At 44.3% G+C, this 22,520-nt stretch overlaps 2 protein-coding genes across 3 annotated transcripts; one reads left to right on the forward strand and one right to left on the reverse strand.

Moving 5' to 3' along the window:
* Positions 1–5,562: 5,562 nt before the first annotated feature.
* Positions 5,563–20,984, reverse strand: LOC147598694 (uncharacterized). Its single transcript, XM_086761069.1, has 5 exons — positions 20,869–20,984; positions 17,431–17,491; positions 10,672–11,656; positions 7,372–7,673; positions 5,563–6,117 (listed from the first exon to the last, which is right to left on the reverse strand). Exons 1-5 carry the CDS (start codon positions 20,982–20,984, stop codon positions 5,884–5,886), a joined length of 1,698 nt encoding a protein of 565 aa, XP_086617195.1. The 3' UTR covers positions 5,563–5,883.
* Positions 10,936–22,080, forward strand: ACTR5 (actin related protein 5). 2 transcript variants are annotated; one of them, XM_086760467.1, is made up of 10 exons: positions 10,936–11,458; positions 12,357–12,586; positions 13,215–13,384; positions 14,133–14,350; positions 14,677–14,859; positions 17,456–17,578; positions 18,124–18,263; positions 19,150–19,282; positions 19,596–19,735; positions 20,713–20,835. In XM_086760467.1, exons 1-9 carry the CDS (start codon positions 11,075–11,077, stop codon positions 19,701–19,703), a joined length of 1,689 nt encoding a protein of 562 aa, XP_086616593.1. In that variant the 5' UTR covers positions 10,936–11,074; the 3' UTR covers positions 19,704–19,735; positions 20,713–20,835. The 2 variants fall into 2 exon arrangements, with proteins under 2 accessions (XP_086616593.1, XP_086616592.1); XM_086760466.1 differs by lacking the exon at positions 19,596–19,735 and having other exon boundaries at positions 20,713–22,080.
* Positions 22,081–22,520: the final 440 nt, after the last annotated feature.

The following is a 22,520-nucleotide window of genomic DNA, read 5'->3' on the forward strand; positions in this document are numbered from 1 at the left end:
AGCTAGCACAGAGGACTTAGTGAGAAAGATCTTCATTTTTACAAGAGACCCAAATTTTGCAGACAGCTCAACAGTCCAGGCACCAGCAGCCCTGGGGCTGATGGAATAAGCTATGCAGATGGAAACAATTATTTAGGAGGGGAAGGACTCCTGCATACATGGAGCAACATCTCACTAAAACTGAAGCCTCCCACCGACACATTCCAGACTCTTGGAGTAATCTACTTTGGGGAATACGCTTTAAGCTACATCAGCTTTTAGATTTCTTTCTCCAAACTTCTTTGCAATCACCAAACACACTCCCCTGCAAACTGACCTAACGGTCTTACCAAACAGCAACAAATACCAGAAAGTATTACAAACATCTGTATCTAAAAACTATTTTGAGACCTCACTTTTCAAGCAACAGGTTCTGATTTCTGACAAGCTTTTCACTACACAACACACCTGGAGGGGCTTACCCGCCCGATTAACAATGCTGCAGTGAATGACTTCTACCTGAAGTCCATGGTATAAAATAGGGACTAAATCATACAGGCCATATTTGATATGTAGAATATCGAATTGAAGTGCCTTACATAACTCAAAATCATGTTTCTTAGGAAGGAACAGCATTACAGAAAGCAATAGCACTAATTGATTAGCAATATCTCATTAAGGGTACTCCGTTCAAGCCAGCTGCATACAGAATATTTCATATACTGTGTTGCAGGAGAAAAGTAACTCCAGCAGGTTTCAATTAAGACTCACTGCCATATGAATTTTACATCTGCAGCAGGAAGGCTCAAACACCATGTCACAACTAAGACATTTTTATGTCTCCAACGGAAAGCACTTAAACTGCTTGGAACAGAAGCATATGGGCTGTAACATCCCCAATTAAGCAAACATTTTGCTCAACTGAGAGCCTAAAAGACACACGAAGCTAGAATATACTGCATTCTTGGTCATGCATTGTAGCCTCTAACTTTTAAAGGATAAAGAAAAGCTAAGATAGTGTAGCACATACACTTGTAACCTTGAGTTCCCTTCTCACCCAGCCAAAGCAGAAGACCGCAGTGCAAGTCACACAGGGATCTTCAACGCGGCACTAGAGGAGCAAGGGGTCCTTTGCCCTCTGCAGAGAAGGGCACTGTTGCCCAGAACAGTTTACACGTGCTATCCCCAGCACACGTGAAGCGCTCCTCAGGCCACCACTTCATCCAACCTCCTGCTTAAAGCAGAGTCAAACCAGAAGCCAGACCAGGATGCTGAGGGCTTTGGCCAGTTGGGTCTTGTTAAGGCCTGAGGTGCCACAACTCCTGCGGGTCCCCCTTTCAATACAATCCTGTACTCACCAGCAGCAGTATTTTTCCTTAATGCAAGCTGGACCCTCACCCATTTCAACCTACAAAGCTTTCACAAGTGACTCAAAAACATCATCTCAAAACCACGTATTGATGAAACCCAGAGCCACGCTGCTGCCGTTGCGCACTCTTGCGGCACAAGGGACCACGAGCCAAATTTTCAGCATTATATTTCTACATGCAGCTGGACCTAGGAACCCCGATTCCTCTTTACTAAAAACAGATGTCGGCCAAGTTAAATCATCCCATGACTCCTCCAGGAGGATGTAAACAGCCACAGCTCACCCAGCTGTTACCAAGAGAGGCCCCGCTTACAAGTTAGGGATCCCAACGTGTTGCAAGACCTCAGCCCCAAATGCTTTGACATACTGCTTCTGGATGTGTCTATCACTGACATCCATCAAACCACATCAGGTTCCTTGAGTTTACACTAGATTAGAGTTTGGGTCTTTTATCAACTTCTTCCAGAGTTTTGAGCTCAGAGGAGAAAGAAGCAGATACCTACGTTTTTCAACATACAATGCTTCCCAATGGAGTCGTAATGTTTAACAAACCCCACCCCTCTGACATGCCCGCAAAGTAAACGCTTTATCAATACGAAAGGGGAAAAAAGAGAAGAGAGATTCAGTGATATACAAAAGGTCATAAAACATCAACAGTACAGAAATGCAGCCTTCTCTCTCCCAGTAGGCTTAACCTCAGTCAAAAGAAACTACCAAAAAGAAACTACCACTGATGCTGTGCTTCAAAGTGTTCAGTCCAGGTTTTGATATCAAACTTTGGCAGCTAAGAAAACAACATACTTGCTGCAACATAGAAGTGCTCTGGGATGGAGGCTGCTGGGTGCATATGAGAAATGATGTTTTTCCCCAGGTGAACAGGAGACATTACAGGTGAATTAAATCCAAAACTACAGAAAAGCCTTCATTAAAAAAAAAAAAAAAAAAAAAAAAAAAAAAAAAAAGTCATCCATTTGCAATCTCTGCAAACAATCACACTGGAAGGAGCTCTACGACAATATCCAAGTCTGCAAGCTCTAACGCTCCTGCTGATGGCCAGAAAACGGCTTTTGCACACAACAGCAAAAGGGAAATTAAAGCACAAATTCTCCGATGCCATTCAAGTGCTCCCAGACTACAAAGCAGCTGAGAGGCCATGCCACGTTCCCCCTGTGAACTCCAAAAGCTCAGCAAAGATCAGCACCGGGGCAGGTGTTACAGCTGGACGAAGGGTAAGGAAGATTTTAACGCAGGTGGACCACGACACAATCTACAGGGTTCAAACCAAGTCCCCGTGTCTTTAGGTCTGAGCTCGTCCTCCAGATCAGCTTCACACATCACCAGCCTCTTGCAAGAAGCACAGACCCACAGCAGAGCCAAAACGGCCTTTCTGTGCTACTTTTAGCCAAATCCCCACATAAAAGCTTTATTCTTAATACCCAAATATTCAGTCGTGCAGTATTTCTCATCACTCAGTGACAGGAAAACCAGGTACAAACCACTACTGCCACCAGCATAGCTGTGGTACTGGGCAACTCCGCAGGAACCAGCAATCCTCAAAGTAGGTTTCTCAAGCAGGTTTTGCATGCTGGCATCAACCTCCCTGCTATTAGAGCGATATTGCAAGCGACAGCCAGCCCAGCCAAGCTGAAGCTATTCTGAGCATCTTCACAGACTAAAAACTACACAAAGCACATACTTCAGTATCACCATGCAACACAAGAAACAGCAGTATTCTTCTAGACCTTTAGACAAGGCTACCTACTCATCTCAGGTCATCGGCTTCTTCGCAGTGGCGATCTCGGTAAAAAGGTTTTTTTTAACTCAAATGGTGGCAACTGCCTCAAGATAATCAGGTTTCTTATTACTGAACTGAGATTTACCAGCATATCCCAGTAGCCTAAACAAGTGAATTTCCAGAGACAGGAGGCATCCCCAGTGCTGCAAGACAAAGTCCTTGCCAACACGACTTTAACTGCACGCAGATGAGGTGAAAAAGGAAAAGACAAAAACCTTGGGGCTACCAGAAAGCATTTTCCTCGCTAACTGAGGGGCAGCAGCTCTGAGGGGTGAGCAGAAGGGCTAAGCTGAAACAATAACCCCGCTCCCCAAGGGGGCAGGGGAGGCCAAATTCTGCAGGAAAAGCAGCAATTCAGCACTAAACGCCGCAGCCCCTCGCCCCCAGAGCCCAGACCCCCCCGCCCCGCCACTTAGCACCAGCCTACCTGCTCCGAGCCGCGCTGCAGCCGCGGGGGAGGACGGCGAGAGGCGGCGGTTCCCTTGGCAGCCGGGCGCGGCACCGCCCGCCGCCGCTCCCGGCTTCCCCGGAGCCCCAGCACCGCACCGCACCGCACCGCACCGCACCGGCGGCAGGCGAGAGCCGGCCCGCGGGCAGCCGCGGGGCTCGGCTTGGCTCCTGCGAGGGGGCGGGGCCGCTGCCCGAGCTCGCTCCGCGCCGCCCCCGCTAACAGCGGCGGCCGTAACCGGTCCCTCAGCATCGACCGTGAGCACCCATCTCGGCCCGCTCCCCGACTGGCAGGCGGGGAAGAAACGGGGCCCCCCCCGAAGGAGAAGCGCCCCAGCCCGGGTCACCCTCTGGACAGAGGGAGAGACGGAGGTTTCCTCGGCAAACAGCTGAGGAATGGCAAATATTTATTTTTTTTCTAAATAAAGGACCTGCAAAAATAAAGAGGTGGACAAACAAGTTTTATTTAAGAGCATACCGCTCTGGACAAATATTTGGACGTGCAGACTTCAGGAGATGGGGAGGGAAAGACAAATAAAAACAAACAAGGCATGCTTCACGATTCACGCAGGTTAGTGTCACTGCCACAGCCTGCCCCTGCAAGACTCCGGAGAGACACAGTTACTCCACACCACGAGCAGAGACAAACGTTTCCACAGTGGCGATGTACTTTTTTGGGATGCGACTTCCTAATTCACGTCCTCTTTAAAAACAGTTTGTTGAATGAGTGCATCAACACCAGGAGCAAACAGCTCTTCTGTTCATAGCCCAACAGCTGGACAAACCCTGAGGCCACAAAATTATGGTTCATTCCAGCCCTGCCAACCTTGTGGTCCCACCAACTGGTTCATTCAAGTTGTTGGCGAGTGCGTCCCTGGGCTGGCAGGAGGAACGATGCCTCTCTTCAGACATGATCATAGCTACTAACTGGGCAGAGCCGCAGAGGTCACACCTCCACATGGTCCCACTGGATGCTCTTCAGAGTAACCAAGTTGAACTCTGCCCCAGCAGGAATTATAGCTATTTCCTCCCTGTCAGTTGGCCTCACCAACCTACTGCTAGTATTTCCAACGGCGAAACAAATCTGGCAACTGACCCACATATCCTCAGCCCACAGGTGGAAAGATGGGCACAGCTGGGCAGCTCTTGAGGGTGGGCTGCCTGACTTAAAACTGCCCTCATATGGACTGTGACAACAAGGGTTCAGTGATGTCAGGGGCATCCTCTCACCAGGAGCCACAATTGTCACCAGTGCCTATCCTGGTGTTCAGAAAAGATCCTCCATCTGTTACAGCACTGATGGAGAAGGTCCTGGATGTCCATCTTACAGGAGCCAGAGATGAGAACTGTTGGAGGTGGCGGAACATCTTTGTGCAGTAATTCTATGGACTTCCAAGAACTGTACACAGGAAACATGCAAGATCTGATTGTGAATGTATGACTTGATTGTAAATAAACTGATTCCATCTAGCTAAAGTGAATGCCCATCACATGGAATATGCAGGGACAATAAGGAGCTTGGAGTCACAACGCATCATGATTTCTGCTAAAAGACAATAATGACCAGTCTTTATCTAGGTGGATGAGCCACTTTCACTTCCCGCAGAGAAGGAACATGTATAACTCTACATATGCTTGATAAATAACCTTCTATCAGCCTGTCAGCTGTGCTGAAAAGGCATATTCTGGACAGAAATGAAGGAAATGCATGCTCAGTATCTGCAAAGGGCTTAATTATTTCTTGTTAATTGGAGGTAGGCTCATTTCACTTGTTTGACCTGAGCGTTGAAAAATTGTTTCCTACTTCAAAAACTGACAAGCTGGAGATCAGAAAAGTGCTAATTGCAGTATGAGTGAAATAATCACTGGGCTGCATGGTGTTAAAGCTCCAGTAAGAACTGCTACTGAGAGCTATTGCCTTGATCTTATTTGGTTGAAATCAAAGATTAGTAGTGGTGAACAGAATGTCACTGGCGCTGGTGTAGTGTTTGGTCCTTACAAAAAGAGCAATGTGTCCCTCCCTGAAGTGACAGGGGACCAGAGTACGCACCCAAGCACTGGACAAGAGGCTGGCTGCTGTCATCCATTTAACTGCTTAGTCAATACTGTTCACTTTGAAAGTAGCTGTTGTAACCCAAATGTGTCAACTTAGTCTTGACTAGGTTTCCTTTTCAGAGAATCAACTGCCTTCTGCCATGCTGTAGTAGCTCTCAGTGAAGCTCACCAGGATTGCTACTAATGGTCACGGGAATACCTGCTTTATTTCCACCCTGAGGTGGTTCTCTGAGGTTCATCACTCTGTTCCGCTTTTCTTATGTCTCCTCCCCGAGACTGAAGTCAGCAGCCCTCTGCTTTCCAGTCTCAGAAAGCCCAGGATTTTCACAATTTTTTCACCCAGCAGCACAAACAGCTGATCTGTGTAGATGGTCAGAGAGGATGGCAGCAGCTGAATCCTCAGGACATTAGAGACGTGGAGCAACTGGCAGATAAAATTCCAGGCGAGAGAAGAGAGCATGGTGCACAAGAGCTGGTGAAAAGGAAGAAGAGAATTGTCATGGCAATGATGTTTTCAGAAGAGGCTCAGTTTTCAGTAGAGTATAGGTTTTGTGAGACCATGAGTTCTTGTTTCCTTCCCTCATCCACTCAACACAAATAGCAAGCTTTTCAGAATAAGTTTTATGTCCTACAAGGGATAAGTTTAAACCCCAGCTCTTTAAACGGCTCTGTTCAAATCAATTCTTGTACATGTGAAGAGCTCTAGAAGAACCAAATGGTACCCTAGACAAATCCAAGGTCATTCTTCGTATCGTTTCTCTAGTCTCTGAACAACAACAATGAAAAAAAAAATCTTCCTACACTGACCTGGTAGTATTAATGATGTAAAAAAATACTTTGACTTGAGATATTACTGATTCCACTCTAGAGCTCAGCCTCAGAGTGTGCTAGTCAAACAGCTGGAGCAGTTTAAGATGATACTGGTTCTTAGCTATTCCAGCCTAATAAAGGTCACTGCTCCAGCAAAGCTTGTGGAAGTAAGTGTGGGCAAGTACCTCAGTTGCTACAATTCAGAAGTCCAAGCAACATAAGTGAGCTGACAGAACTGTGAAGAGCACACACCAGCTTTCCTTTCTGAGCCCCTTATGCAAAGGGACGCACAGACAAGGCACCAGGAAAGAGAAGACACACAAGACACTAAGCTCTTCCACTGCCTCAAATATATCTTCTGGGATTTGTATAAAGCCTAAGAGGATTGGAACTACTGTGTTTGCAAATAAAGTTCTGGCTTCAGCTCTTATTGAGCAAATGAAATAGATCTAATTTTTAATCACATACACCACTGTAAAAAATCTGAAGCAGCTTTTAAAAATACATATCAGCCATACGTACCAGGAAAGTTTCTATACACAGTGCATTTAGACTTCTTATCTTAGAGGAATAGGTAGCAATTTTCACTGCTTCAAATTAAATTCTGAAAATAAATTTAAATTAAGTTCTATTCATATATTAAAATATATATCTATACACATACTTATACACTAAATATATATTATAGTTATTCTGTGCAATTTTGTGCTACCTTTACCCCATCTACAACAGGAGTCATTCCAAACAGGGATGATGGAAAACCACCCTTGTTAGTTATTAACCAAGCAGAAACCAATCTTACACCTTTCTCTTACCCAAGAGGCAGGGGAGTCAGGAAGAAGTAAAAAAAAAAAAATCAGAGCTGATGCACAAAAGCAGTAGGTATGCAAAGAGGTAGTCTGGTCACACTACTCACCATCACGATGTTACAGAGATCGCTCTTCTCAGTGCGGGAAGGTTTTATCTTCTGGCTGTGAGACCAGCTGTCTGAGATTGCAGCAGGACAACTTTGCTTTTGGCTTTTTGGTTTTGAGCTCAAATAAGCAGGTTTGGGCCTCAGTTTTTCCAGAGATCCAATGGATTGAATCTCCTCTTGCGTTTCTGTACTACATATGTCATTCTGGTTTTCTTCCGCTGGTAGCTCATTCTCAAATTTAGAGTCGGAATCAGACTCATAAGAAGATTGTTTCTTTATTTCTTCAGCACTAGGCACCTGGTCTAGAAATAGAGTTGAAAAAGAGTGGGTAAAACAGCTGTAATGGGACTTTTTCTCCCTATCTACAAGCATGTTCCAACTAGGAGCTAGACAAAGTTCTTCTGAATCTTTTTCACCTGAAATAAAGGATTTACAAGCCCAGCTTATTGTAGAGGCAATAAGAGGACTGTACAAGTGTTTGATTTTAACCAATTAGCTCTTAATCAGCAACGATATTAAAGGAGGAGCTGAAAGATACAATGCTTTTTACTTGTACCTGTTGCGAAGTAGCATAAAATAAGTGGGTATGACTGAGTTAATCAGGAAGATATTAAAAAGAAAACAGTTTTATTTTATTCTCTTAAGAGTGATTAAGAAACATGTTAATGCTCTAGTCCTGTAAACATGCTAGTACGGAAAAATTTAGTAATGTGTATAGTCATATTTATTAAAATGGAATTTGGAAGCCTGGTGCTAACAACAGTCACCTTCAAGGGCCAGAAATTGTGAAGGTAAATACCGTACACATAACCTGAAACATCTCATTCAAGGCATCAAGATATTCCAGAGTTACTCCATCCAGGCAAACAGCTGATACTCAACTTAAGTGTAAGTATGTGGCAGAGCTACCCTTTACCTATGCAAAACAGATATTTTTCTCTTCAGGTATCAGCAGTAAGACATTCTTGTGCTGCTCAGGGTAGTTTCTACCATTGTCACAACCTGCGCTTTTAATTACCATGCTCGGTTACCTGCAAGAGTGCACTTGAGTGTGTGGGGGGAAGGTGCTTTCCCACTGCAGCAAGCAGAGGCTGTTAGGAGCAGCAATTGTGTGCTACGCCTGCAGAATGGGAGCTGAAAGTTGAAAATGCAGCATGCACAGGCAGAACAGGAAAGGAGAGAGGAGTACAAGCCTCTGCTGTGGTAAGCATCTCCTGTTCCTCTGCTGTCTGTGGGTCCAAAGGCATCGTCTTCTTGCTACTCCTACTTGATCTGTTATAGGACTGGACACCAAATAGAAGTAAAAGCTTGCTGAAGACAAATTTTGTTCTTTTTTTCCTTCCTACAGATGTTCTGCACAGGCAGAATCACTGATTTTGAATTTAGGATTGATTCCTCAGCTGGGATTGCTTGTGCTCCAGGATTAGAGCGAACTAGCAAGGCTTTATCCTCATAAGTACATCAACAAGCCTATTATTAGCCTAAACCAGAGCCTGTTACTGGTTACTGACATGTTAGAATTAAGAATCGGTGATGGGCTGGAAAGAGGAGCAAAACACAAATAAATGAAAATTAAGTCTTGCTCCCTTGAAAAATTTTCTATCAATCAGTCTCAGCATTGATAAAATAATCCATTAACAGCTCCCCGGTAACACCTCTCCCCAAGAAAAGAATAGGAGAAGTGTAAGAGAACTATAATGTCAGAGATTGGAAGTATACAAAATTAGAGGGTTAGGTTTGCTTTCTTGGGGGATTTTTAAATACAAATTTACAAAAATCACTTGTCCTTTGCCTTAAGTTAAATTACCTCTGAGAAAAAGGGAGAGAGTAAGGAAGAACAGCTGGCAGCAGCTTGTTTCTTATAAGCATTTTGAACAGAGAAGCACAATTTGAGTTTGGTTTTCCATATGCTACCAACAGTACTAAAAAACCTTTAGTTTCCTCCCGTGACAAGCCACATGAAGCTAAAAGATAAAGCCTTTATGCAGGAGCGTTTTATCTGATCAACTGCAGAACTTACCTTCATTAAGTAGAAGCTGTAGCCAGATAATTATTGCGATCAACAGCATTAGAAATGGCAAACAAAGCCAGAAGAAAAGAAGAGGAAAGGTCAGCTCATTCACCAAAAGATCCAGAGGATACCTCATTGCTTGCTTCAGGTTACCCTAAGTTTAGAACAGTTTGCCTGCTCTGCTTTACTAACTACCTTTTAATAACACTAATTGCATCACTGTGTTAATCGCAAGAAGACGGCTGATGGACCCAGCGTGGCTGAGGGGCAGGCCTGTGCTATGCAGGGAGGGAGTAATAAGGATTAAACATGGGATAAGAAGAACTGAGAAAACATCTGATTTGATTGTCCTTTCTTCCATTGGCATTTAAAGGATAAACACAAATGAGGAAGCTTTCAAGGCAAATGTTAAAGGTATCTTTATCTCTTCAGATATAAAGGAGATAATCAAGCACTTCAGCTGCTTTGCAACTGGATGGCCAAGGTTAGTTTTGAGAAATCAATAAAACAGAATCAACCTTGCAGAGATATGTAGAGAATGGTGAGGTAAAAATAACTTCTCACAGGCTTTCTTATTTGATGTGGAGCAGAAATATGTCCCAGAGAGGTGGTGGACGCCCCACCCCTGGAAACATTCCAGGCCAGGTTGGATGGGGCTGTGAGCAACCTGATCTGGTTGGAGATGTCCCTGCTCCTTACAGGGGGGTTGGACTGGGTGGCCTTGAAAGGTCCCTTCCAACCTGAACCACCCTGTGATTCTTTTCTATATTAACTTGGGCCCTATTTTTAACCTGCTCCCTACGTTTCTACCCATTAGGAAAATAAACCTTCGTATTTTCATTACCTTTCTATCTCCCTTCCCTCTAAGAAAGGCAAGCAAGCATGTTTCATAGGATATGTGTCTATAAACGCACTGCTTAATAGTAAAGGAGTTCAGTGGTGATCAAAGCAGGAACAGAAATGTGACTTTGGTAACTTGATATTCATTACACTGTGTGTTTCTCCTTCAATAAAATAAAACCATTATCTCTTGCTCACCTCACAGGAGGTTGTTTGGCTAAATTAATTGTTTGTGTAGCACTCAGAAAACCTTAGACAAGAGCAGCTGTGCAAGCGCACGTTATGAATGATTGCACGCATTTAATGTTCTGGCTTGTGTGGATGTGTTTATGTAGCAACAACACCTTGAAACGAGCCTTTTAATCCCAATATCTAAATGAATTTTGCAAATTCTTATTAATTTATGTTAATAACAACACTGTGTGATGAAAGAAAGCTATTATCTCTACCTTGTGCATCAGGTAAACAAGTGAGAAAAGCCATTAATGACCCGAGCTTCAAGGATGCTGATGTTTGCAGTCCCCATTTCACACAGTTTGGGTTGCAGGTTGGTGGCGTTTCTGAAAATGGGGAGATGTGCAGGCTGAAGGCTGGCGAGGCCTTGAGGAAGCACAGGCCGTGCCGGTGACCTCCCAGGGCGGTCTGGCACAGGCCAGGGTCGCGGGTTTTCCCTTCCACGCAGGTCACAGACACTGTGAAGGTCTGAAGTGTCGGGGTGGGAGTGGCAGCAGGCGCGGGAGAGGCACTTTGAGGGGGTCCAGGCCGCCCACCCCGCGGCGTGGCCGGGGCCGAGCCCGGAACGTGAGTCGGTGCCAGCGTTCCCGGACGGAGGGAGCCGGGGACGGGCGCAAAATGGCGGCGGGCACGCGGGTGTTCGCCTTCCGCGATGCGCGCTGGGCCCCGGACCCGGTGCTGGAGCCGAGCGCGGCCGTCCGGACGCCGCACCCGGTGCCGCTGGTGATCGACAACGGCTCCTTCCAGACGCGGGCGGGCTGGGCCTCCGCCGACCCCTCCGTCCCCGCCGAGCCCCTGCTGCGGTTCCGCTCGCTGGCGGCGCGCAGCCGCGGGGCCCGCGGCGGGGCCGGCGCCGAGACGCAGGTGGGCAACGACCTGGGCAGCCCTGAGCCGCTGCGCTGGCTGCTCCGCTCGCCCTTCGATCGCAACGTGCCCGTGCAGCTGGAGCTGCAGGAGCTGCTCCTCGACCACGTCTTCCAGCGCCTCGGCGTTTCCTCGCAGGTACCGGGGGGGGGGGGGGGCTCCGGGGCGAGGCCCTGAAGCCACCGGTGAAACCAAGCCGGGCCTTGGGGTGGGTGGGGGGTTTGGGTGGAGGGGGAGGTTGTGCCTGGGTGCGTGGTGGGGATGCAGGGGTCCAGCATCGCCCTGCTTGTCCAGGGACGTTGTGTTGTCCTCTCGCTGATACTCGCAGCCTGGGTCCTGCTGAGGGGACCGTGGCCAGGCCAGGTGCTGCCCAGGGGTGTCTCTTGAACCTCCCTATTCTCTTAATTTCTTCATAGTTTTGTGGTGAAACAAAAGCGGGAGGATACAGCTGCAGGGCGAGAGGTTTGGACTGCAGTGTCTTATCAGGCTGTGGCTGAGCACCGGTGTCCAGGAGCAGTTTTTGAGAAGGACATGAAACATTACTAGTTTTGTATAGTGCTCTTTATTAACATTGCTCGTTGACTACCTGGTTTGTATACCCAGCTGAGTTGAGAGTTGCTCGTCAGACCGTGAAGCCTTTTGAATGTGTAACAACACTCATTTAAAAGCTTTACGTAGTGCTGAACTGAACTTCCACCAGTTTTCACTTGCACTTCACCCCCTCGTTGCATAGACTTTGGTTACTTACTTTTTAAATAATTCCTATATGCTTTAAAAAATGTATTCTCCTCCACCCTGAGGAGTTTATTCTTTGGTTGAATTAACTTTGAAGCCCTGCTATAGACAAGGCTTCTTTTTACTCCCTTAAGCAGTAGATACAATTTGCCTTACATGATTAATAGCCTACACATGACGTGCTTTCTCATTGCTGTTTTGGAGGTGTTACTGCTGATGCTCAAAAGAAGAGGCAAGGATAAGTATCCCTGGATTTTCCCTTCATTCCTTTGTTGTTTTTCTTTACTCTTATCTCTTACAGGGTTGTGTTGATCATCCCATTGTTTTGACAGAAGCAGTGTGCAATCCTCTGTACTCGAGACAAATGATGTCAGAGCTTCTCTTCGAGTGTTACCAAGTGCCAAAAGTCTCCTATGGCGTAGATAGCTTGTACAGTTTTTACCACAACAGAAAGCAGAAGTGGCCCTGCAGTGGTTTGGTGATATCTTCAGGTTATCAGTGCACGCACATTTTGCCAGTCTTGGAAGGCAGGTGAGTTCTTGGTGTGTTAAGCACGGTACAGCCTCTCTTTGTCAGTCGTTGACTTTTCAGTGATGCAAGTACCCGTTCCTCTAGCATGCAGTATTCCAGCTCCTGCAGTATAATCTCTTATCGGGTCTTGATTTATACTGATGAGTTAAAACTAAGTCTGCAGATTTTGCTAAGTTCTGTTGAGTTTTGAATTGAAGAAGCAGTGCTGTTCTTGTCTGTATTGTATTTTGAGTTGCTATTCATGCATAGATCTGTACTTTCAAAAGTAGCAGGGAATATCTGCCCCAATAAGATCAGGCATTGAAAAGTATATGTTAGGTTTTAAAGCTGCTTTGGGACAGAAGAAGGTGCTCTGTGAGATTTCTGCGGTTCTTGAGGCTTTTATCATTCTGATTCTGCTGCTATGTTGCTCTACTCTTTTTACTCTTCTTTTCTTTTTTTTTTTTTTTTTTTTTAATCCTTACTTCAGGAAATGGCTTTATTTATATCTGGTAGATGCTTCAGATTTTCAGGGGTTACACCTGGCCAATTGTGAAGTGTTACAAAGGGTAAAGGAAGTACTTGTAGCTCCACTAACACTGAACTTGTGGATCTCTCCAGTCTTAGTCGTGTCTCTTCACGTTTTCAGGTTGGATGCTAAAAACTGCAAACGTATTAATCTTGGAGGGTGTCAAGCAGCTGTGTATCTCCAGCGCCTCCTTCAGCTGAAATATCCAGGACATTTTGCTGCCATCACTCTCAGTCGCATGGAGGAAATTCTGCATGAGCATAGCTATGTTGCAGAGGACTATATAGAAGGTAAAAACCAGCTGTAGTTTACTGCTACATAGTATTCATCCAACTTAGTTTTGTCCTCTGTATCCTTTGTTCTCCAATTGGCAGGGATTCTGGCAGAAATACTCTACTACTATCTTGCTTTCTTCGTAGCTGTCTTTTTGGTAATCTAGCTCATGGGAAACACTTGACAACAGCTTCAAATTTAGCAGTAAGAGAGAAACAAAACTATATTAAAAAAATTTCTGTATTAGTTCAGATTTCTCCGTGAATCCTAACTGGAATTATTTCAGAGGAAAATAATTTAAAATGAGGTTATTTTATTAGTTACTTTACTCTATGCTTCCACCTAAACATGGCACTGGTTAGGATGATTTCTGCATCTGACCATGTTTCTTCTCTAGGTTTTTGGCATATCCATTTTAAGGTTTTCAGAATTGCAGAGAACACTTCTCATGACTTTTTGTGAATTACAGAAGTTTTTGAATTTCTGTGTTAAATGTAATCTTAAATAGAGACTGAAGAACAGTATTTTCATGAATTTGTCATTTATGAAAGAGCCTGAAGGAATCCTTAGAAGTGTGTGAGAACTCTCCCTTACCTCAGGAACAGAGAAGTGACATTAGTGTGTACTTCCCACTTGTTAGTACTTTGTGTTTCCTGTACGCTGGAGATCAGAACACAAAGTCTGTACTTAGCCTGGAGTGCCTACAGCATACCAATCGTCCTTCTCAGCCTGACAAAACAGTTCTTTTGCTTTCAAAACATTCAGAGCTACAGAAGTGGCGGTCCCCAGAGTACTACGAGAACAACATGCACAAGATGCAGCTTCCTTTCTCTAACAAACTCCTGGGAAGCACTCTGACATCAGAGGAAAAGCAGGAGAGGCGGCAGCAGCAATTACGTCGACTGCAAGAACTCAATGCACGTCGCAGAGAAGAGAAACTGCAACTTGACCAAGAGAGGTTGGACAGACTACTATACATACAGGTAATCAAGGCAAAATTTTCTGTGTGATATTTCGGGAGGGGGGCAGGCTGCCCTCAGGGCTTTGTCAGAAGGTCATGCATAGCTGTAAAGAAGCTACAACTGTCCTGCGAGTTTTCAGAGAGGAGCTTTTGAAGGTTACTTGCAAGATAAAAGGGAGAGATTATGCAGACCATGCTCCCAGGTTTTTGTGAAATATTTTTGAATGCTGCTGAAGTGTGCACATTGCAATAGTAATGAAAGCAAACTGTCTGTGTAAACACAGTTGATGGAATATTTATTGTATTGTATCGTACCGTTCGTCACAGCGAGCTCTGATCTGTCTGTAGGAACTGTTAGAAGATGGTCAAATGGATCAATTCCACAAAGCTTTAGTGGAGCTGAACATGGACTCTGCAGAAGAACTTCAGTCTTACATCAACAAATTGAGTCTGTCAGTTGAACAAACGAAGCAAAAAATCCTCCAGGCAGAAGTCAATATTGAAGTGGATGTTGTGGACAGCAAACCAGAGGTACAACATTTTCACCACTTTAATTCTGTTCTTTTCTCTGAGAGAATTAAGCTTTTATGCCTGAGAATGTGCCCCTTCAGACTTCTACTGATGAGCTAAACTTTGCCTTTAACACACTGCAACTCACTGTTAATTTGGCAACTGCTCCTCTCTTTTCCAGCTTTCCTGTGCAGTTACAGAAGATTACAGTTTTGATCTTACAGAATATGCCTGAAATCAGTAATCCTCCTTGTGCTGTTCTGCACCGTGCTCTGCGACGTATCTTATAGTTTGATTCCATATAGATCCAAGCATAATCAGAAGGCTTTCTGACACTAGTTGAAGTGTACAATTCTATGAAATCATTAAATCTCCTTTAAAATTTCTTGCACATATTTAATAAGTTGGAGAAAAAATTAAAGAGGCCTCGCCGGTCAGAGAAAGTACCACGGAGGGTACCACAGTTCCCTTTGTCCTTACTCCTGGCAGCATGTGCTAGCCGGTGTCCTTAATTAACGTTGACTTACTTAGACAGTTGTAAATGCAGCAGCTAGCATACTGATTTTGTTCGTACTTTAAACCAACCTCTAGCTCTGCTTTTGCAATAATTTTGATGAAGTAAGTGGGCCTGGTGTGTTAGAGATTTATTTTTTGTTCCAGTCTCTGAAAATTAAATGTCATGGAGTCCTGAGTACTTAAATCTCAACTGGTTATAATCCTAAGACAACTGTCCTTAAATGTCTCTAGCCTTGTATTAATCATATAGTAGAACCTATCAAGCTTTTTGTTAAAAACAGTGTTTGTTTTCCTTTCTGTTCTTCCCTTTCAGGTGCAGAGAACTTTATGGTAAACAACTAACCCTTGCCTTCATTTTGGCTGTCTTTTTTGGTGCAGTTAAACAGCACGTTCTATTCTGTTTACTTAACAATGAAAGATTAATTGCTGCTCTTGGTTGTTGGAGTTGTCTTGAAGATGAGAAGCTTATTTGTCTGCTTTGCCAGACTAATACAGGCCCAGCACGTAGCAGCTGCTTCTTAGAGCTGGTCTAAGGCTGTTTGTGCATTTGCTTGAAATTGAGATAGAGCTTTGTTAGTTATATCAGTCTTTGCTCAGGAAAAGGTAGAGAAAAACTGAAAATTGAAGCGTGGAGGAGAATGGTGCTGGATAGGGCAGTTTTTGTGTCTTATGTGGGACTTGCGATGTAGACAGAACTAGCAGGTGAGCTGGTGTCTTGGTTATGTTTTGCCTATCCTTAACAGGAAGGTTTGTGTAAGAATCAGAATGGCTGCATTTGAGCAAAATTGGAAGTTCAAGAACTCAGTGCACATGGTCTTACCATTGTGGTAAAGAAACTTCCTGCCTTCTGTCAAAAGAAAATGTTCTGGAAAGAGATAACTGAAAGACCGTCAGCTCCTTGTAGTTCTGCCCAGTGGTGGTGCCTAAGTTCCAACACGTCTGTTTTGAATCCTGAGCTCCTCCTCTTTACTCTAGGTGTAACCCCAGACCTCGGAATGAATCGCCAAGCCTTTTTGTTTGGTCTGTGCCTACAGTTATCACTGACACCATTTGTGAAGATCGGCCATCCTTCTGTGGCTGTGTAAAGGAGACAAAAAAGCTAATTATGTTATCCTAGGGTCTGTGCCAATTCTTCAGCACAGTTCTATCTTTCTGTTGCTAGGTTTAAGACATAAAAAGAAATGCATTTTTAAAAAGCATAAGTGTTGGAGATAACTTCTGGGGACTGCTGTTTGTTTGCTCTACCGATGGACACTGCTTAAACTGCAGTTTGAGTAATTTCTTGGGTTTTAAGTGGACCTAAGCTAGATACTTCAGAACGCTTCAATGAGCCAGCTCCATCTCATCCCGGCGTTGTTTGCTAGACATTGCAACAAATGTTTCAACCTTAAAATAACAAAAACAGATCTTTAGCAACAAAATCCCAAAAGTAATATTGTAACACAAAACTAAACAAGATGATTAAAAAGCTTCCTCTACTTCGCAACAGTGAAGTACTTCAGGCTTTTGAGTGATACTTTTCATTAGGAAGAGCGTTGGGAGCACTTGCAGGTCTGTGTAAGACCTGAGGGCTTTTGGTGTGTTCCACGTGCAAATGCGAGGTGGTTGAAACTGCCAAAAACCGTGTGGCGGCTTTGTAGCTAGCAAATACTTGTTTTCCAGCCTCACACAAGCAAAGCAAGGAATTCAATGGTAATTACAGAGCAGTTAGAAGTGCTGGGAGTGCACCAATTAAAAAAAGCTATTTTAATAAGTTTTAGTATGTTGTTATATTTAGGAAATGGCTGGCTAGGATCCTGGCATTCAGCCTGTTGATTAAAGCCTTTAATTTCTGAGCTGGCATCGTGATAAGTTTATTGAAAGTGTTTGATTTTTATGCTTTGACTGAATGTCTGGCTTACGCCCTGTCTGCTGGGCTGTTCACGATTTTGATTTTTGTCTTTAGTGCTGGAGAACAGCATATTTGGTTTCAGGCATGTTAAAAAGTTAAGATCTGAGGAAATTGGCATTGAATTTTCCAAATCTGTCACCAGAATTGAAGTCATGTATGTGCCTAGCACACCTGAGCTAACCTACCTTGATGTACCTTCTCTGTTTCCAGACTCCTGATTTGGATCCATTAGGCAGTGAACACTCGCTGGAGGATGTGGAGAGTATTAATGAGTTTGAACCTTTATTTGCTGAGGAACAGCCTGAAGTTGAGAAGCCTGTTGCTGCAGTGCAGGTTTGATTTGTATATCTATACCTCGTGCCAGATGTTATTGCCTCTCAGTTGTCCAGCCGGTCTGCTAACATTTCTCCAAAGGCAAACATTGTTTGCCTGATGTTGAAATAGAAGCTTAAACTATCTGGACAGGACATTAAGAGAGGAGATGTCCTTGCAATCTTAACTGATGGTTTAGAGCAGGAATATACACACTTGGCTCACTCTGCAGGCAGTGCCTCTTGTAGCAGTACCATGTTATTAGAGAAAACAAGTCCTGCTCAAGTGTTTGGTATATGATCTGTAGCCCAATATCACGTTTCAGTGGACGCAGCTTTCAGCTTGTGCAGTTCAGCCTTAGGATTGAGTGGCACCAAACAGAATCAAGTACAGGAAAAGTCCAGCTTTCTTGGCCTTTTTGAGGCTTTTACGGCATGACCCTTTCTCTGGGAGAGCATTGCCGTCTGGTTTTTGTCTACAGAACTGTTTGAAAGCTTTGCTTATTCTAGAATATTACTCGTCTTTAACATAATTTCCCACTACTTTTCAATCTCATATTTTTAAAGCCCGTGTTTAACCTGGCAGAGTACCATCAGCTTTTCCTTGGCACTGAAAGAATCAGGGCTCCTGAGATTGTCTTCCAGCCCTCCCTGATAGGAGAAGACCAGGCTGGTATAGCAGAAACCATGCAATATGTCCTTGAGAGGTGAGTTTACAAAGCTACTTGGCACTTACTTCAGGCAAGCTAGTCTTGTTTTGATATCAGCTTTTGCAATGCTGGTTACTTAATAATAATTTGAGAAAGTATGTTTGAATAGTTCTTTTTGGTGGGGTTGAGCGTTGCAGGTTAGACATGTCTTCCTGTTCTGAAAACCATGTGTGACTCTGCTCGTCTTAAGTCAGTGGCCTCCAAACTTTTTAGATTGATTACCCCATCAGTAAAAAAGTTTTGAGCACACACCTCCGATATATGTATATTTATAAATTACATACAGGTATTACTGAACTAATATTATGTACATTTTAAAACTTTTGCAAAAACAGAAATTAGAAAAGGATGAGATAAAGGTGAGATAAACACTATTTTAATTTTTTTGTTTATGGTACCAAAAAATCTTCCCCACTTTGGAGACCCCTGGTCCAACTTGTTATAGAGGGGAAACAACAAACCCTTGTGAATAGCTGTCCCTTGAAAAAATGAGCTGGCAGTCCCTGTTTTTTGTTAGACCAAAATCAGGGGTGATATTTTAAAATCATGATACAGGTGTGCTTAGCAGACACATTTCCATGTATTTCCAACTTAGCAAAATGTTGCCCCTGAACTGTATGGACATACGAGATTGCATTTTCGGAAATGTAAGAATTCCAGCTCTGCTGAGTTGTTGATTTGTGGCGTACAGTGCATAGGTGCTTTAAGGATTTTCTTCTGCCACCCCCTGAATTTCCAGAAAACAAATGAACGCAGGTTTTCATGCTTAGGGAAGTGAATGCAGTTTTTCAAAGTGAGTCCTGGAGACAAGGTATCGGTATTCCCCATAGCTGTTCAGTTCATGTCCTTGAGAAAGCCTGAAGTTGGTTTTTGCTCCTTGTAGGTATCCAAAGGAACAGCAAGCTATTCTTGTCCAGAATGTTTTTCTCACTGGTGGAAATACAATGTACCCTGGACTGAAAGCCAGAGTCCAGAAGGAACTCCTTGAAATGAGGCCTTTCCAGTCATCTTTTCAGGTACGTTTATTGACGAGATGTTTGCGTGAACAGCCTGTTTGTCTACGTTCAAAAGTAATTTGGGTTGGGAGAGGTACAGAGCAGGTGTGCTTAGAGCATGGGAATGCAGAGTGTTTTATGACAAGACACTACAAACAGCTGTTTTGACCTGAGATTTGAAGGTTAAGCAAAGATACAGTTGCTCTTACTGAAGACATTAGAGAGAGTTAGAGTAGAAGCCTTGGAACAGGAAAACCTGCTTCAGCTAAAGGACCATGGATGCACAAGTGTGTTTGACTGGAAGTGTGCAGATTGATTTTTTTTTTTTTTTTAGGACTGGGACCGTTATTATCTGGAGCAAGTGACCTTTGTTAGGAGTAGTTGCTGGGAAAAACTGTACTCGCTTCAAAACGAAGTTACGTGTTCGGTCTGTTACATGTGATGACTCTGTGGGACAGCAGCAAAAGAGATTCAGCGAGTATCTTGCAAACCTAGGATCCTTTGCAACTGTTTTAGTAGCAAGCACAGTACAAGCTGGGTGAGTCCCAGAGTTTGCCATACGTTTTGTGAGGACACTTGCAAGAGTCTCCTTTGCTGTTCTGAAACCACCTTGTCTCCTCAAATCTACTATCTTCTTGAATACAACATCAGCCTATAAACTGGAGAGAAAAAAAAGATAAATCAGTGCAAATATAATCTTGTGAGTCCACAACCCTTGTTTTGTAGTTATTGTATGTAGCTGTGAGCCAGGTGTGACTGACAGAAGCGTAGTTACAGCCATCTGCTTGGTAGCTTTAGGAAGGATATTGCTTGCTAAGTTTACAGTGTGTAACTTGTGTCTGTGAGGAGAAATCTGCTTTTAATGTCGCTGCTTGTAACTGACTAAGAGCTTTCTTCTTTCCGTTAAAATATGGTCCATAGTGTGGTCCTGTCAGAAACCTGTCACTTCAGATATCACATGTTGGATTTCCATGGTGTCTAGCAAGCCTATAGCTGAGCCAGGAAAGCCGTTCATGCTACAGAAATAGGAATGGTTTAAGTGGAAGTATGAATCTGCACTAGTGGAAAGAGCACGTGTGATTTTTCTAGCCTGCAGTGTTACTCCTTGCTACTTCAAGCAGAGAGGAAGTTTTGCTGGAGCACTTGATACTTGTTTTGCAGTACCACCAACTCTTCCAACATTGGCTTCTAGCTGTGAGGGTTGTTGGTTTTGAATGGGATATAGCCATGTGCTTTCTCAACCTGTAGAAAAAAGCAGGCTCATGGAGAATTGATCTCAAAGTGAAAACACACTTCAACCCCTTCCTAACGTTACTGATCCCTAGAGGCACTGAAAAATCAGCTCAAAGTGCTGAAATTTGGTTTTATGTTGTATACTTCTGTAATCAGGGTAAAAAGGGCCTTTTTCCTGTGTTGAATTGATGTTGTTGTTCTGTTTTCTTTCCATCCAGGTTCACCTTGCTTCCAGTCCTGTTTTAGATGCCTGGTATGGGGCTAGGGATTGGGCAGTGGAATACATGAGCCGTGAGGAAGGCTGGATAACCAGAAAAGACTATGAAGAAAAAGGGGGAGAATACCTCAAGGAACACTGTGCTTCGAATGTCTACGTTCCCATTCGCCTTCCAAAGCAGGCCCCACGGACAACAGAGGCATTAGCATCTGGCAGAGCGCTGACGTCCAGCACAGGCAATCCTTGTGAGCAGGCGTAGCGCCGCGCCTTCATCGCAGACCCTTGGCTGGAGATAACAGTGCAAAGAAGAGTTACTGGGTTGCAGTATGAGCTGTGCACGGAGTGCAGGCTTCAGCCTAGCCTTGCCGGCTGCTCAGAGGGCACGAAGCATCTCATCCTGGCACTGGAACGAGGAGGACGAGTTGCGCTGGGGCAGCAGCTGGCATGGTGGTAGCGCTTGCAACGCACAGTGCTGCTCGTGCGTAGCACAGGGGTGTGCATCAGCAAGGAGGCACACAACTGAAGTGTGTTCCAGAGAAAAATACTATCTTCTGGACTTTCATAGTAAGACTCAGAGGTTTTTGAGAGTATCTGTTTTACAGCTTTTTTTAAAGTTTAATTAAAATTTACAGGTTTTATACGGCTTTTATGGTGTGATCCGGCAGCTGGATCAAGGCTTGTATCAAGCGAGTCAGCCCAGCAGGCGTCTCCCTCGGTCGCTGCAGCCAGCGTTTGTCAGGATGTGTTGCTCAGGACGCGTTCTCCTGCTGCTGGAGGCCGAGGGGCTGATCTGTCTGTGCCTTTCTTCCTGAGGCCTCCTGCGCTCACATTTTGTGCAGCAGGAAGAGGCAAACACTTTCTGCTAAACCCCTGCCAGATAAGCAGTGGGATTTCGGATAGTTTTTGACTTCTTTTATGTCAGTAAAATTAATGTCTTGGTTGAAACTGGAGACGTGGTCACATAAAGCACTGTCCAGCTATAAAGACAAAACCCTCCGTAAAGTACAGTCCAGAAGGGCTGCCAAAGCTTGTGCAGCCCTTAAGTGGGTTTGCAAGAGTGGGGCCTCAGCAGGGCAGCTCTGGACCGGTGGGACTTCTTAATCAGAAGTTGTTTTAGCAGTAAAGCAACCTTTTACTTTAACGCTAAGTTCTGTGTTTCAGTGATTTGACCTCTTTAGAAAATATAGCAATAAGAATGTATTTGATTGATTGTACCTGGCTGAAAAATGCACCTTTGCAGCCAGGCCCCTATCCTGCTGCACGGCGTACTCTAGTTTGAATTTGACTGGGGATTCAGTTCTCGCACAGAGCAACTTGCTATTGCTTTCCCAAAAGAATAATGAATACTAAATGCTGAACTGAAACCCAAGCAGACTGCATCAGTTTTCAAGAGCTGTAAAGCATTAGGCTGGAATAGGTAAGACTATGGGGAAAATATCCAGACCATAACTGGTATAAAGAACGTGAAGAGGTGGTGGCTTACTGTCCCCAAGGGCTGCGGAGCATCAAGAAAAGTTGTCATCTGGCAGATTCAAAACAAAGGAGATGAGGTGCTTGTTGGTGCTGAAGTGCGGAGTTTGTTGCCACAGGATGTGGTACATACATTTCTGGATTCAAAAAGTATTACCCAGATCTATGAGCTGAAAAATCTGCCATCAAACACAGAGGTCTCACCTGTGCATAGGAGGTCCTGCAGTCGCATATTCCGCAGCGGGTCTGAGGGAGGTGTTGTTACAGACCTGCTCTCTTATGTGGGTCCTGTGGCACCCAGCACTGGTCGTGCTCAGGTGGGGTGCAGGTCTTGATGGA

This window comes from Chlamydotis macqueenii, chromosome 16, assembly GCF_036417535.1.
Source record: "Chlamydotis macqueenii isolate bChlMac1 chromosome 16, bChlMac1.mat, whole genome shotgun sequence".
Classification (NCBI taxonomy): domain Eukaryota; kingdom Metazoa; phylum Chordata; class Aves; order Otidiformes; family Otididae; genus Chlamydotis; species Chlamydotis macqueenii.

Excerpts from the sequence above, each read along its gene's own strand:
- ACTR5 (XM_086760466.1), top strand. The coding sequence starts at position 11,075 with ATGGCGGCGGGCACGCGGGTGTTCGCCTTCCGCGATGCGCGCTGGGCC. Across the intron at positions 11,459-12,356 it reads GCCTCGGCGTTTCCTCGCAG|GGTTGTGTTGATCATCCCAT; the intron begins GTACCGGGGGGG and ends TATCTCTTACAG. Across the intron at positions 14,351-14,676 it reads ACAGACTACTATACATACAG|GAACTGTTAGAAGATGGTCA; the intron begins GTAATCAAGGCA and ends ATCTGTCTGTAG.
- LOC147598694 (XM_086761069.1), bottom strand. The coding sequence starts at position 20,984 with ATGAAGGCGCGGCGCTACGCCTGCTCACAAGGATTGCCTGTGCTGGAC. Across the intron at positions 7,674-10,671 it reads TTGTTTACCTGATGCACAAG|ACCAGGTGCCTAGTGCTGAA; the intron begins GTAGAGATAATA and ends CTCTATTTCTAG. Across the intron at positions 6,118-7,371 it reads ATCTCTGTAACATCGTGATG|CTCTTGTGCACCATGCTCTC; the intron begins GTGAGTAGTGTG and ends CCTTTTCACCAG.